Below are 14298 nucleotides of genomic sequence, written 5' to 3'. Positions count from 1 at the left end.
TATTTAAAATGATAAAGAAAACTATTTTCCATTCACAAAAGCTATTAGCAAAAAATATCAGTTTAGCATGCCCTTTACTCCATAAAAATAACTAAAATAGTATTAAAAAACTATTAATTACAAGTTGATTTCATAAAAGCACCTAAATAGTTTTGCAATTCGTGATTTTTTCCCAGTTGAATAAAAGACGATTTCTTAAAAAAAGAGTAAAAAATCTCATTTTGTCTCATTTTCGTGAACCCAATCTCGTGTCTCCTCTCGTGGAGTAAGCGTCTCGTCACACCCCTCATTTCTAGTGTTCCAAAAATAAGAGAGAAATATGAGTGGCAGTTTAGGTGAAAATGCTTGTGGTCATGTTCCCTCATGTCTGATGCCAGAGGGGTTGACAGTATGGTGAGAGAATTCAAATAACTACTACTGTAGTTAGTAGTACGGTGTACATGATAAAGTGACATGTTTATGCAAAATCAAACCTTTAATTCTGATTTTATTAATGTAAACTGTTTCATTATTACAGTGATTGTCATAGACCTAACTGTAAGCTAAATCATTGACAATATTTTGTTATTGATTGAATTTTACAATGCTTATGCAAAGGCCATTTTACAAAGAGACCGAATAAGTTTTATGCTTGTGGGCACGATTGAAAACATTGCAGAAATGCCATTTATCAGTGGAGTGATGGATTTTCAAATCAATAAAGGTTAAATAATTTGTGAGTTTGCATGTGAGCGCATGTGAGTTTTTGCCATTCTGATGACTGATCATTTACAAACATAACATGGGAGGAGTTTGTGTGTGTGTGAATTTACTTTAAAGGAGTATTACATTGACATGTCGTAAGGTTCATGCAACTTTACAGAATCATGGAAGAGAGCTTGCCTTTTCGTTACTCTTTACAAGATTACCTGTTTACTTGGATTGGACTGTTTTTTTCTCTGCTGGATATAGTAATGGACATCTGGACGGTTTTGTTACTTTATCAGGAGGAGGCTTATGTGTTTATGGGGCTGATGATCTTCTTTCTACTGGGCGCCTCAGTGTTGTTACAGGTATTCAGTTGGCTCTGGTACTCTGATTCTCTGATTAAGCTTGAAACTGAGGTGGAAAAATTTGCAAAGAGACACGACTTGATTAAACCACTTCACTTCCTGCAGCTTGGGGTCTACCTCAGGTACGTGACAGGTCTGATTTATCGGTTGAATACTTCTGTGATGAAAAAGCACAGCATATCTTGATAAAAAATAATAATAAAACACTACAGAAGCAATATACACAAGTGTAAATGTGTCAGGTTTGTGATAGAGATAAGGTGAGGAATCAAAAAAGCAGATTTTAGGTTTTAAATAACAACTAAAAACTGCATGGAATGGAAATGGAAATACTATCCGCTTGGCTGGGCATGACTGGGCAAAACTAGACAAGGCTAGGCAAGACAAGGGAGGGCAAGAAGCTCCAAACACAAGAGAGAAAAAGCCCCCCTCCCCCCAAAAAACAAGACTAAACAGGATCAGCCAAAAAAATGACATGTTCACAATAAAAGACAAAGTCAAGAGAGCTTAGAGCCTGAGCAAACTAACAATTGTGGACTGTTAAAGGAGGGTTACAAACATGTGCCCAAACAAACTAGTCTGAACTCCAAATGGGGAAAACCAGACATCGCACAACAACACAAAGTGAACACACACCAAACAAACGACAACAAATCAGGACAGGCTCAGACTGTCTTTGCCAATTGCCAGTGCATTTTCTGTTGCAAATGAACCTTGCTTGAAAAACGGTCTTGATTAACAGATCGTGTTAAATTATTGATAGGTTGCTTGCTTGACCAATAATATTTGGCTGCAAATTTGCACATGCAAGCAGAGACACGCAGTCTCAGACATGCAGTTTCAGACACATGCATTCAATTGAGCTAGTAATGTTACTTTAAAAGTATGCATGCAGTCTCAGCTTACCTGTGCACCCGGTCTGCAGTCAGACTCTTTTCTGACAGACTGACAATACATTTAAATTTCTTTTTTATTTATTCTTTTTTTGTATTTGATGTACAGTTCAAGTCAGAGTTATTCGCCCCCTTTTGATTTTTATTCTTTTTTTTTTAAATATTGCCCAAATTATGTTTAACAGAGCAAGGAAATTTTCACAGTATATCTGGTAATATTTTTTCTTCTGGACAAAGTCTTGTTTGTTATATTTTGGCTAGAATAAAATCAGGTCAAGCATTTTAAGGTCAAAATTATTAATCCCTTTAAGCAATATATTTTTCGATAGTCTACACTAGAACAAACCATCATTTTACAATAACTTGCCTAATTACCATAACCTGCCTAGTTAACCTAATTAACCTAGTTAAATCTTTAAATATCCTTTTAAGCTGTATAAAAGTGTCTTAAAAATATCTAGTAAAATATTATTTACTGTCATCAGGGCAAAAATAAAATAAATCATTTATTAGAAATAAGTTATTAAGTGGAGTTTATTCATAAACTAATTTAAAGAGGATCACGTGCTTATGATTTATCACAGCCGGTCACGTATTAAGCTAATCAGCTAATCAGCATATGAGCCATAAGCTACTATAAATAACCACAGTTTTGTCCACTTTATCTTCGTTTGGAAGAAACCCCCTTCCTCCCCATTCTCCTCCTTCACTATAGATCGGGTGGCCCAGTGGTTAGCACTGTTAGCCCCACAGCAAGTTTGTATATTCTCCCCGTGTCCGCGTGGGTTTTCCCCGGGTTCTCCGGTTTCCTCCCACCATCCAAATATATACATCATGCATAACAATCAAGCATTTGTCTAGCCCCCTTTTTTCCTCACGTGTTCCCTTAGCTACTGCAGACGAGGAGTTCTGAGATCCACCGAGCTCAGGCTCCCCTCTCGCTCTGCAAACGGGAGGAAGCCCCGGGCTCGAGGATCCCTTGAGCTCGGGGCTCTCTCCCGGGACAGCATGCCAAACAAGCTTTTGATGAATCATCAGCTAAGTGTGAACTCTTGAAAGCTATTATGTTTAGAAATGTGTTGAAAAAAATCTCTCTGTTAAACAGAAATTGGGAGAGAAAAAAAAATAAACAGGGAGGCTAATAATTCAGGGGGGTTAATAATTCAACTGCATACAGACTTCAACTGTATATGAAGAAAATGTATTGGTAATTTTCTGTCATTAATTTATCGATTTTTCTACTGATTGTTTTGCACAATAATGTGATACCTTGGATGCCAGTGAAAGAGGGAGCTCTGCAAGCACAGGACGTCAACATGATGTCATATCATCATATTGGGGACGTTGGATTTTGTTTAGAAATTAAAATTAGGTTGCCGTAAGCAGAACCTAACGTCAGGCTGACGTCAATGTCCGATGCCCACCTAAAATCAAACAAATATCAACTTCTAATCATGTTACACCTTGACGTTGTGTGGACGCAGGGCCGCTGCTGGCCAAAGGGTGCCCTAACCGAAATTTTACTGTGGTGCCCCAACAGAGGAACAAAAACACACAAACATATGGATTTAAACATGTATTTATTTATAAACACTGAGATGTCTTCTGCAGAAGCATTCCTAAATTCAAATATTTACAAAATGTAAGGAACAAAATCCTTTCTGTACCTGCAGCTGGTAGATGGACAGTCCTCAGTGCAGCAACATGTCTATACCTGTGCAGCTGCTTGTGCCTCTGGAGTAGCGCTGGACATGCCACCTCATCTTCTTTTGTGACAAATTACAGCATTAAACCTACATGTACAATACAGATGAAATTAGTAATTTAAAGAAAACCTCATGACATACCATTAAGACAATGGGCAAGTCAAGCACTCTTCATAATATTCCTAAACTACAACCAAAATGTGGATTTAAGAAAAATTGACCCTTGCTGTCATTATAAATCAAATTTAAAGAAATTTGCGTTTTTTGAGAATAATAACTGTACTTTTAGAAAAAAACTGTTTGTTAACATTCAGACAAAATTAAACATTAAGGAATCCATGCAATATAAAAATGATTTGAGGCTTTATATTTTATATTATCGGTCTTTCAGAAATCACAAAATATTAGTCAGTTTTGTTATTTCATAGTTATGTAAAAAAAATGAAAACAACTGGTCTATTAAAAGCACACCAATCTACGGATGTAAAGACTAAAGAGATTTTACAGTCATTTCAGCGATACAATGAAATTAACTTGTCAGCTCTCAGAGAAAACAGCAGCAATAAGAAATGTATAGGAATAGACAAAACAATAGACAGATAACTGCACTGAATTATAATAAATAATACATATAGTGAAATAATCGTTTAGTGCATGTGTATGTAACTGGTGTGCAAAACAGTGTCAGTTCAGAGGCTAATTCATACGAGTTCAGTTGTACGAAATTGTACGATTTTAAAAAGGAGGCGTAGCACCTAACCTCACCCCAAAACCCAACCGTCATTGGGGGATGAGCAAATCGTACTAAATTGTACGAATTAGATCGTACGAATTGATACGAATTAGCCACTAAAGTGCACACATTAATATTAATAATAAATGAGTTTGTGTAATTATCAGCAACATAGCCCTGCTGAAAAATCCAGCTTAAACCAGCCTAGGCTGGTTTTAGAGGGGTTTTGGCCATTTGCAGTCTGGTTTCCAGCCATTTCCAGGCTGGTCTTAGCTGGTCAGGCTGGAAAATGACCAGCTAAATCCAGCTAAAACCAGCCTGACCAGCTTGGTAGAATCTGGACATAGCTGGTTTTGGCTGGGCTCCCAGCCTGGCTAGGCTGGTCAAGCTGGTTTTAGGTGGTCATCATCCAGCCTGACCAGCTAAGACCAGGCTGGAAATGGCTTAAAACCAGCCTGGAAATGGCCAAAACCCCTCTAAAACCAGGCTGGTCGACCAGCTAAAACCAGCCAACCAGCCTAGGCTGGTTTAAGCTGGATTTTTCAGTAGGGGGGAAGAGGGGCAAACGGATTGATTTATTATGAAAAGTCATAGAACATGTTCTATCATAGTTCAAAACACAATGCACAGCAAAGCAAAAAAACAGAACGTAAACAGCAGATAACGCAGAAACGCAGATTTTCTGCAGTTGTGGAGAATGTAAACATTAGTATCACTAATTTACTTGAACAACCCAAAATATAATGTATTCCAGATTCATGGACATAAGTTACCTGAAAGTGATGCACGGGATTCAGCTTCTACTTTTTTCATCTTCTCGGATCCAGACTGCTGTTGTCTTTTCCCAGTTGGAACTTGCATCATTTATAATCATTTATAAGTCTGTAATAAGCTGTTAACAGTCGCAGACACAAGTGGGCCAGGGCGTGCGTAGGCATCATGTTTTTTCTGCGTTCGCCATAAAATGCATTTTAAATGTATTTGTAGTAAAGTTTGTTGTTGTTATGGGAAGAAGACAGGGTCGACGATATCAGGTGAGTAATTGTTTTTATTTTTCAATATTCACACAACACGTCAAGGTATGTGTGTGTGCTCTCTCATCTCCCGGCTGCTCCTTTCGCCTCTCCTTAAGAAGGGTGTCTCTCCGGTACTGTGTGAACGTTACCACTATGTACCACTCTATTGGATGTTGGATTTTGGTCACTTTCCAACACAACCTAAAATCAACCAAATATCAGCTTAATTTGATGTCGTTATTGGACGTTAAAATAACGTTGTCTTTAGATGCTGGCTAGACATAAAATTTTGGTCACCTGACGTCATGATCTAAATCTAACTTAATATTAATGTCTTATGATGTTGTCTGCCTGCTGGAAGGACAGAAAGCCAAGCCAGAGCCATTAGGACAGTTTAAAGAGCAAAGGGGACATGGCACACAGAAAAGTACCTTCAGTACATTTAAACACACTTCTTTTTCACAGGGCATTATCCTGTCACACTACTACACTTGGCTTTGGTTTAAAAACTTCAAAAAAATAAAGATGATTTAGAGTTCAAAAATGCTTTATTTAGATTTTTTTTTTTTATAAATTTGTCTAACACTTCATATTTTTTTGATTTTCATAGTATAAGTATAAATTATTTTACCATAAACCGACATAGCTACCATTTAGTAGAGGTTGATATTTTAGAAATTATGGGATGTGTTGAAAAAATGCATTGAGTGTGTTAACTAGCGACATTAAGAGTAATTTTTTTTTCTCGGTGATGCAGTTAAAGGTTTCAGTTAAAATGAATCTGTGACTGAATGTACCCTTGTATTTACCCAGGACCTTGTAAAGTGGGTAAAATGTGTTGTATGAGATGGCTAAAAGCTTAGACAACTTCCTTCTTTCGGACACCATAGGCAGAGAATCCAATTCAACCCCCACAACCCCCAAACAGCCTTGCGAAAACGTTTGTTGTCATCAGCTGCCTGCTTTTAATCTGCCTCCCCAACAAAGAATAGCAAAAAATAAATAAAAAATGCTGACCACTGACTCTAATACAACATGTTCAATCAGTTGAATTTCAGATTTAAAATCCTTAACCTGTTAGCAATTAAGTTAAAATTAAACCATTGTATATTAAAATTTTGTTTTAAAAACAATGCAATGTGAATGAGAACTGGCGAATGGTAAATGAGAACTGGTATGAAAATGTTGAATTATATGTTGCTAAAGTAAACTTGAGTGTTTTTCCCCACAGATATGCTGGAGTGATTGAAATTTCCACAAAACATTTTCTTCACCAAAAGGATAATTTCAAAGAGAGTTTGTACCTGAACCTTGACTTTAAGATGCTTCGCCTATTTGAGACATTTGCTGAAAGTGCTCCACAACTCATACTCATGATGTCTTTAATTCTACAAAGAGGAAGGCTTCAGCTTTTTACAGGTCTGTCTCAAAACCAAACTGTTGTTTCTTTCACATCACAGTTTTCTGAAAATGTGAATTGAGTCACATCCTCTTTTACACACCCTCTGACTTACGTACATGGCAGTGGGAACTATTTGCAGAGCCCCTGCCCAGGCCCGTAGCTAGGAATAAGATGTAAATAAAAAATCTAAAATCGTATTGCTATTTAAAAATCTGTGTCTCTGACTCACAGCAATACAATAATTTTTTTTACTAGCTTTTCATGCATTGCTCATTTTTTTTATTTTAGTTATTTTTTTAAATATCCATTAACATTTCCTCCAACACTTAAACTGAAAGGCGGTAATAAGAAAAGAAACAATAATAGTTTTTTTTTTTTTTGGCTGATGAAACAGTCGCACAGTCACCTTTGTGTTAAAATTCATAATGGAACCTCTTTTTACACCTAGTGTATATAGCTCATCTTGTTGGCAGAAGCTTTTTAAATTAATGCTAGCCACGATCACACACAAAGAAGGTGCGAATATTTGAATTTTGCATGAATGGAATCATAGGAGACATTAGCACATGGAGGGAAGAATCAGATTTATAAGAGGTTTGCATTCCCCTCAGTTCTGCAAATGTCTAGGTAAGTATGTTTCTAACTTCACTGCCTTTGCATTATAATTACGTTAAAGTATGTTTCAATAGCCATAGACATATAAGTGCTGGTAGCATGGTGTCTTTATTTTACTTTTTTCCTGTGCATTCTTTAAACCCATATTCAAATAGTATGTTTTTTCCAACCATTTGTGAGTCTTCTGGAATGGCACATGATGGGTTTTGTATGTTAATAAATACGACATGATTCATTGCATAATGCTGCGATGCAATGCATGAAAAAAAGAAACGGTTACTACATAACCCTCGTTCCCAGAATGAGGGGTTGGGGCAACGGAAATGCTATGCGGAAAACTTTTACTATGGGAATTTTGCCAGAAAGCCAAGGATCTGAAGAGTAAAATTACAGGCCAATAAAATGGCAGCGCCTAGCACAATTAGTTGTGTATAATACTGCCAGACACATGTCGCTCAGCACCTTTTCAAGCTAATGGAGCCAAACTACAGTTGTCAGCCTAGGCACAACCACTGTGCCAAAGGAACATAGCATAGGGTTACATAGTGCCTGTTTCATTCCCCAGCAGGAGGAGAACTCCAATGCTTTATGGAAACCTTCCACTATGGGGAATAGTATGGAAAACACCACAGTGGTTGAACTTGGCCAGGCTCCAGCATGAGCGCACCGTCAACCCCAGTGACGCAGACCTCCCCCGGCCCTAACTAACCTTACTTACCTGTGAAGCGCTTAAGGCTTTTTAAAAATATTTTTGTGATTTAGTCATAAAAATATACACTTAGTTAAATTCTAGGAATTTTATTACACGACAGTACGTTGGGAAAGCATGCCTATCCCGAAAGGGAAGGAGGCTGCGGAGCCCACCTGCTGCCCAGACGGGGAGACCTAGTGGCAGAAAGACATATGGACTAACCCTGGCAAAATGGTGAACACATATGAGAGATGATAAGCGGGAGGGACGATACGGGCCCACCTGGATGGGGGGAACTATACTGTGGCTGAGTTAAGCATATGCAGTCGCCAATGGGGATTGCACATAGCAGGCACCTAAACCCAGAACACGGGGGGATCGAACGGGCATGCTAACGACGTAATTGGCCAGGCACCTGACTCCTCCGCTGAGACAGGTGCTGGGGGCCTCTGAGGAACCCTGTAGGGTTCGCCGAATGGGGAACTCAACTAAACAGAGTAAAAAAGGTGCACGTATCTCTGTGTAAAAGAGAAAGGTGCAGCAAGCGTGTTTCAACACCAAACCACATGAGCACACATGAGAAAATCAGGTAAACTTGAAGATTATAAAATCTCACGAATGTATTAGGTGTTGCCCAGCCCGCAGCTCTACAGATGTCTGTTAAAGAGGCGCAGCGTGCTAACGCCCAGTAGGAGGCGACACTTTAAGTCAAGTGCACTCTCACTCCCGGGGGATGCGTCTCACCATAGCACTGATAAGTGAGGGAGATGGCATCCCCACTATCCAGTGGGCCAACCCCTGTTTGGATATGGCAAATCCTTTCTGCCGAACCACTGACCGAAAATGCCTCCAGGTCCCGACCCTCTTGATCGAAGCCAACGCGAGCAGCAAAGCTGTCTTCAGGGACAGAAATCTCAAGGATACTGAGTCGTGTGGTTCGAACAGATCTCCATTTAGGCTTGTGAGCACTACAGAGAGATCCCAAGAGGGCATGAGAGGGGGTTGAGTTGGATTTAATCGCCTTGCCCCTCTGAGGAACTGGATAATGAGGTTATGCCTTCCCACCGTGTTACCATCCACCACGTCATGATGAGCAAATATGACAGTGACGTAACCCTTCAGTGTGGAGGGTGACAGCCTCCGCTCCTGAAGGAAGGACAGCACAACACTGACCTGGCAAGTTCAGGGGTCTTCTCAATGACAAGTGCACCATTCAGTGAACAAACTCCACTTCAGGGCGTAGGCATGCCTCATAGAGGGTGTGCTAGCCTGAGCTATGGTGTTAACCACTGCAGCAGGTAGGTCACATAAGTCTCCTGCGCTCCATCTATGGACCACAAGTGGAGGTTTCAGAGATCTGGCCGTGGGTGCCAAATGGTGCCCTGTTCCTGAGAGAGAAGGTCCTTCCTTAAAGGGATCTGCCAGGGTGGGGCTATCGCGAGGATAGAGAGCTCTAATATCCAGGTCCGGTTGGGCCAGAGAGGCACAACTAGTAAGACCTGCTACTCATCCTCCCTGAGCTTGCCAGGGATGTGAATGGCACACAGCGATTTCAGCCACGTATTGCTCCTGAGAGGCAGACAGCGAGCGAACCGTGGCAAGAGCGGATACCCCTCAGGCGGTTGATATACGCCACCATCGTTGTGCTGTGTTTCCTATCTAGCACCAGCAAAAAAATAGCAAAGAATGAGATACACTGCCAACAGCTTCAGGCAATTGATCTGCCAATGCAACCGGGTTCCAGTCCATGGACCCGCAGCTGCATGCTCGCAACACATGGCCCCCCAGCCTGTACTGGAAGCATTCGTTGAGACAACAACATGCCTAGACACTTGTTGTAGAGGCACTCTAGCCTGTAGAAATGCAGGGTCCGTCCAAGGACTCAGGGTGCAGCGACACAGCTCAGTGACAGCCACCCGATGCGTGTCCGCATATCATGCATGACTGGGGACCCAATTGTGAAGCCAATGCTGAAGTGGTCTCATATGGAGCAATCCGAGTAGCGTGACTGTAGCTGCAGATGCCATATGCCCCAAGAGCCTCTAAAATTATTTCAGTGAAACCACAGTTTTCTTGTCAAACTCTTTCAGACAGGTCAGCATCAGCTCAACGTGCTCTGGGAAGAGGCGTGCCATCATGGTGATCGAGTCCAGATCCAACCCAAGAAATCACACAGGGGCGAGCTTGCTCTTTTCTCGGTTGACCCAAAATCCAAACAGGTCAAGGTGCTGGAGCACCGTCCCTGTGCATAACCAATTGATCCCGTGAGTGAGCTATAATCAGCCAGTCGTTGAGATAATTAATTATGCATATGCCCGCGAGCTGAAGAGGCGCTAGGTCACCCTTTGCAAGCTTGCTGAAACATCACAGAGACACAGAGATCCCGAAAGGGAGAACTTTGTATTGCCATGCTCGACCCTCGAAAAACAAACCACAGAAACTGCCGGTGGCAAGGAAGAACTGAGACACAAAAATATGCCTCCTTCAGGTTTATTGCTGCAAACCAATTCTGAGGATGGATGCACCAGAGAATGCGCTTCTGCATGAGCATTCTGAATGGCAGCTTGTAAAGGCAACGGTTCAGAACACACAGATCTAGGATTGGCCGTAACCCACAGATTTTTTTTGGTATGAGGAAGGTTGTAAAACCTGGGAGTGTGAGAGAAGGGAGCCCATCCTCTAACACACTCAGAGCCTGGTGCGAGATGCACCAATCCTGCAAGCTGGAAGGCATAGCGTCCCAATTCTTATCCTAATATCTTATCTTGAGACATGACTGATTGTCTGAGACAGTGTCGTTGGTGGCTTAAGAGGCCAATACGGGAGGCATTCTTTACCAAAGAAGTCGCATCAATAGGTGGCAGAAACTATTAAAATAATGGTTCTAAAACAATTTCTCTAGTAGAATAACTCTAAACTAAATGAAATCAAATGCCAAGTAGCCTCCTGCTACCTAAAACACACTTACAATTGCTTATGGCCCCACCTACCACTGCCAGCCAAACCATTAGACCCACTTTATGGGATATGCCACATATTTTGCTCGCAGCCTATGTATATTTAGCCAAAATGGTTTCCAAACAAGGTTTCTGCATTTGCTGGTTCCATCAGCTTTTAATGAACTAATGTGTATTCATGACAGCATTCATGATACTTATAGCAGCCAATTGCATTTATCATCCACATGCCATGAACAAAAAAAATCACAGTGTTGCTTTAAGATTAGTTTTGAAATGATGTCCATCCCTGGCGCCATGTGTAAATGGATCCTATAAATGAGTCATTGAATAATTCACCCAAACCATTCACATGTTGTGATTAAATGCATCACTCGCTTTTTCAGAAGAACTGCATTGTTGCTCATGTAATCTTGTTTACTAACAATGCTGTTTCATCATTTCAGGTTTAAAATTCTTCACATCAGCTGCTTCAATTGCCAGTTCCCTTGCCATGTACCACAACAGCATCCGTGCTTTCTTTGATGTAAAATGCTGGACCGCCACTGCTGTCTATTTGCTGTGGAACATTCTGCTGATCATTCCTCGTGTGGCTGCTCTGGCACTCTTCTGCAGTGTATTCCCGTGCTACATCATTGCTCATTTTCTGTCTTTCTGGTTGGTGCTGGTTTTGGTGGCCTGGAGACAGAAAACAGATTTCATGAAAAGCAGCAGCTGGCAAGGGCTTTTCAAAGCTACTGTTGGACTCATCTGGTACTTCAGCTGGTTTAATATCTCAGAAAGGAATACAAAGTTAAAGCATGCCATTTATTGTAGCTTCTTGCTGTTAGACATGATGATGCTTCTGGGCTTCTGGAGCTGGAAGGTGACTGAGTATGCAGGCTGCTGGACCTCCTTAAACCAAACTGTAGTTATCCCAACACTACTAGGATTGTATATCAGTGGAATTTTAGTGATGATGATGAACTACAAATGGTTTTATACTAGCTACAAACAGAAAACAGATGAACTCAGTAAAAAAATCAAAGAAGGTTCATTTAAAAAAGGAATTGTATTAGGCTGTAGCTATAGCACTGAGACAGAAACTGTAGATGAAGTTCCTGGAGTTCTCCTGCGAAGTAGAACCATGGCTGCAGATTTCTACTTTTAGTTCTTAATTCAATTGTACAAACCCTTCACTATATCCTATATATAACCCTTCACTATATTTGTTACCGCATAATTCATAAACTGTTATATACAATATACTTATTCTCATAATGGTTTCCTATCTCAGAATTAAGATGCAAAACCTGTCAGAGGGGCAGCATATTTTTAAAAGGTACACTTTTGTACCTTACAGGTGCACATTGGTACCTAAAAGGTACAATGTTGTACCTTTAGTGTACATTTTTTGTACCTTTGGGCTACTGTGAGGTACACATTTGTACTTTTTAGTTATTAAAAGTTACCTTCAAAGTAAAATGTGTACTTTTCCAAAGTGACAGGCTTGTACCTTTATTTCTGAGAGTATATTTCTCAGATGTGTCTACAGGACAAACACAATGTAAATGGCTGTGAAGGAGTGGTATCCTGATCAATGGCAGCTTCTATACATACTGTTTGCATATATCCTTTCTGTGATATGATTAATAATAAAGTTTTGAATCAATGATTTTGCTGAATGTGTGTGTTTCTCCTCTGTTACATATGATCATCCCTTCTCCAAATAGTCTTATGGATGACCTGTTGTGCCTGACTGCATGTTATTAGAACCAGCTGTACATTATGATGGACAGACAAATTCCTCTATACAACCAATGAAATATTGGCAAACATCAATAAATGTGAATAAAACTGTTTAAAATGTTGCATCTGCGCCAGGCTTTTCTTTGGTCTTCAGACATTTGTCATGCAGAGGCTGACTGCCGATGACGTGTAATATCGGCTACACCAGGCTTTAAATTGGGTGAAAAGCAGGAAAAAAAAAAACAGCCTGGCATGATGAAGGTAGGGTTTGAAAAGGTTAAAAATGGTATCTCTTCAGAGTGATAGATTTTTAACCCATTTTCCTTTGAGTAAATGAGTTTTTAACAACACAATTCTTACGCTCTTAGGACAACAATTGTTTTATGTTCAATTTAAATTTGTGAAAATGAACTTAATTGATTTGTGTCTGGACAACATGGATCAGTTGTGTGGAACGCAGCATTTTTTACAGTGTGTATTGTGTGCAGAATGTGGGTTTACATTGTCTTGTTAAAATATGCATGGGTGTCCCTGGACAAGAAGGAAGCATCGTGTACTCAAAAATCTCTATGTACTGTTCAGCATTAATGCCATCACAGAAGTGCAAGTTACCTTTGCCAAGGGCACTGACACAATCCCATACCATGACAGACCCTGGCTTTTGGACTTGTTGCTGGTAACAGTCTGTATGTGTGACCCATGTGGTAATATCGCTTATAGATCAATGAGTATTCTTGATGCAGTGCCGCCTGGGGGAACGGAAATCACACACCTTTGTCCTTTACACACTGAAATTTTTCCAGATTTCTTGAATCTTTTAATTGTTATGCACTGTTGAAGGTGAAGTTGAAATATCCTAATGTTTTCCCATCTTTCTTTGAGGAACATTGTTTTTAAAACATTTCAATACATGCCTCATGTATTTGTTGGCAAACTGGCGATCCACGGCCCATCTTTAAAATGACTAGACCTTTCCTGGATGCCTTTTGCACCAAATCATAATTACAATCACCTGTTGACATCACCTGTTTCAAAACACATTATTATTTAACCAATTTACCTGATTACTAGCCCTAAATTGCTCCTGTCCCCACGTTTTTTTTTGTTTTGTTTTTTTTGGAATGTGTTGCAAGAACCAAAATTAAAAAAATCTAACAAATTTAAAAATCAAACAAACAATAAAAAGCATGAGGAACACATTAAATAATGTTTGTTGTATTGTCTGCAATAAGATACAAGTCAAAGTAAGTTTGCATTTTCCACAGTCCCATTTTTTCTTATTTGGCAGTGAACGATTTTCTAGAAAAAAAATCTAACACCTGGGGAAAATAAATGCAAAACATGTTTATATAAGACTATTAACAAGGCTATGCAAGAAACCATTTAGAAAAATTTTGGCACAAATGGGTTAACAAAGAGAAGATATTTGGCATTTCACTGCAGGTGAGTTTCACAGTACTTATAATATAAGTATTTCACAATACTTACCTTCACACACACTCGAC

The 14298-nt window shown here is 39.8% G+C and overlaps 1 protein-coding gene across 1 annotated transcript; it reads left to right on the top strand.

The window, feature by feature from the left end:
• The first annotated feature begins 816 nt into the window (after positions 1-816).
• LOC130247315 (XK-related protein 8-like) lies at positions 817-12245 on the top strand. Its single transcript, XM_056480561.1, has 3 exons — positions 817-1174; positions 6632-6819; positions 11512-12245. The coding sequence occupies exons 1-3, from the start codon at positions 849-851 to the stop codon at positions 12213-12215; spliced, it is 1218 nt and encodes a 405-aa protein (XP_056336536.1). The 5' UTR covers positions 817-848; the 3' UTR covers positions 12216-12245.
• The last annotated feature ends 2053 nt before the right edge of the window (positions 12246-14298 follow it).

The sequence above is a fragment of the Danio aesculapii genome, chromosome 19 (genome assembly GCF_903798145.1).
Source record: "Danio aesculapii chromosome 19, fDanAes4.1, whole genome shotgun sequence".
Lineage (NCBI taxonomy): Eukaryota > Metazoa > Chordata > Actinopteri > Cypriniformes > Danionidae > Danio > Danio aesculapii.
This window is presented reverse-complemented; position numbering and strand designations above follow the sequence as displayed.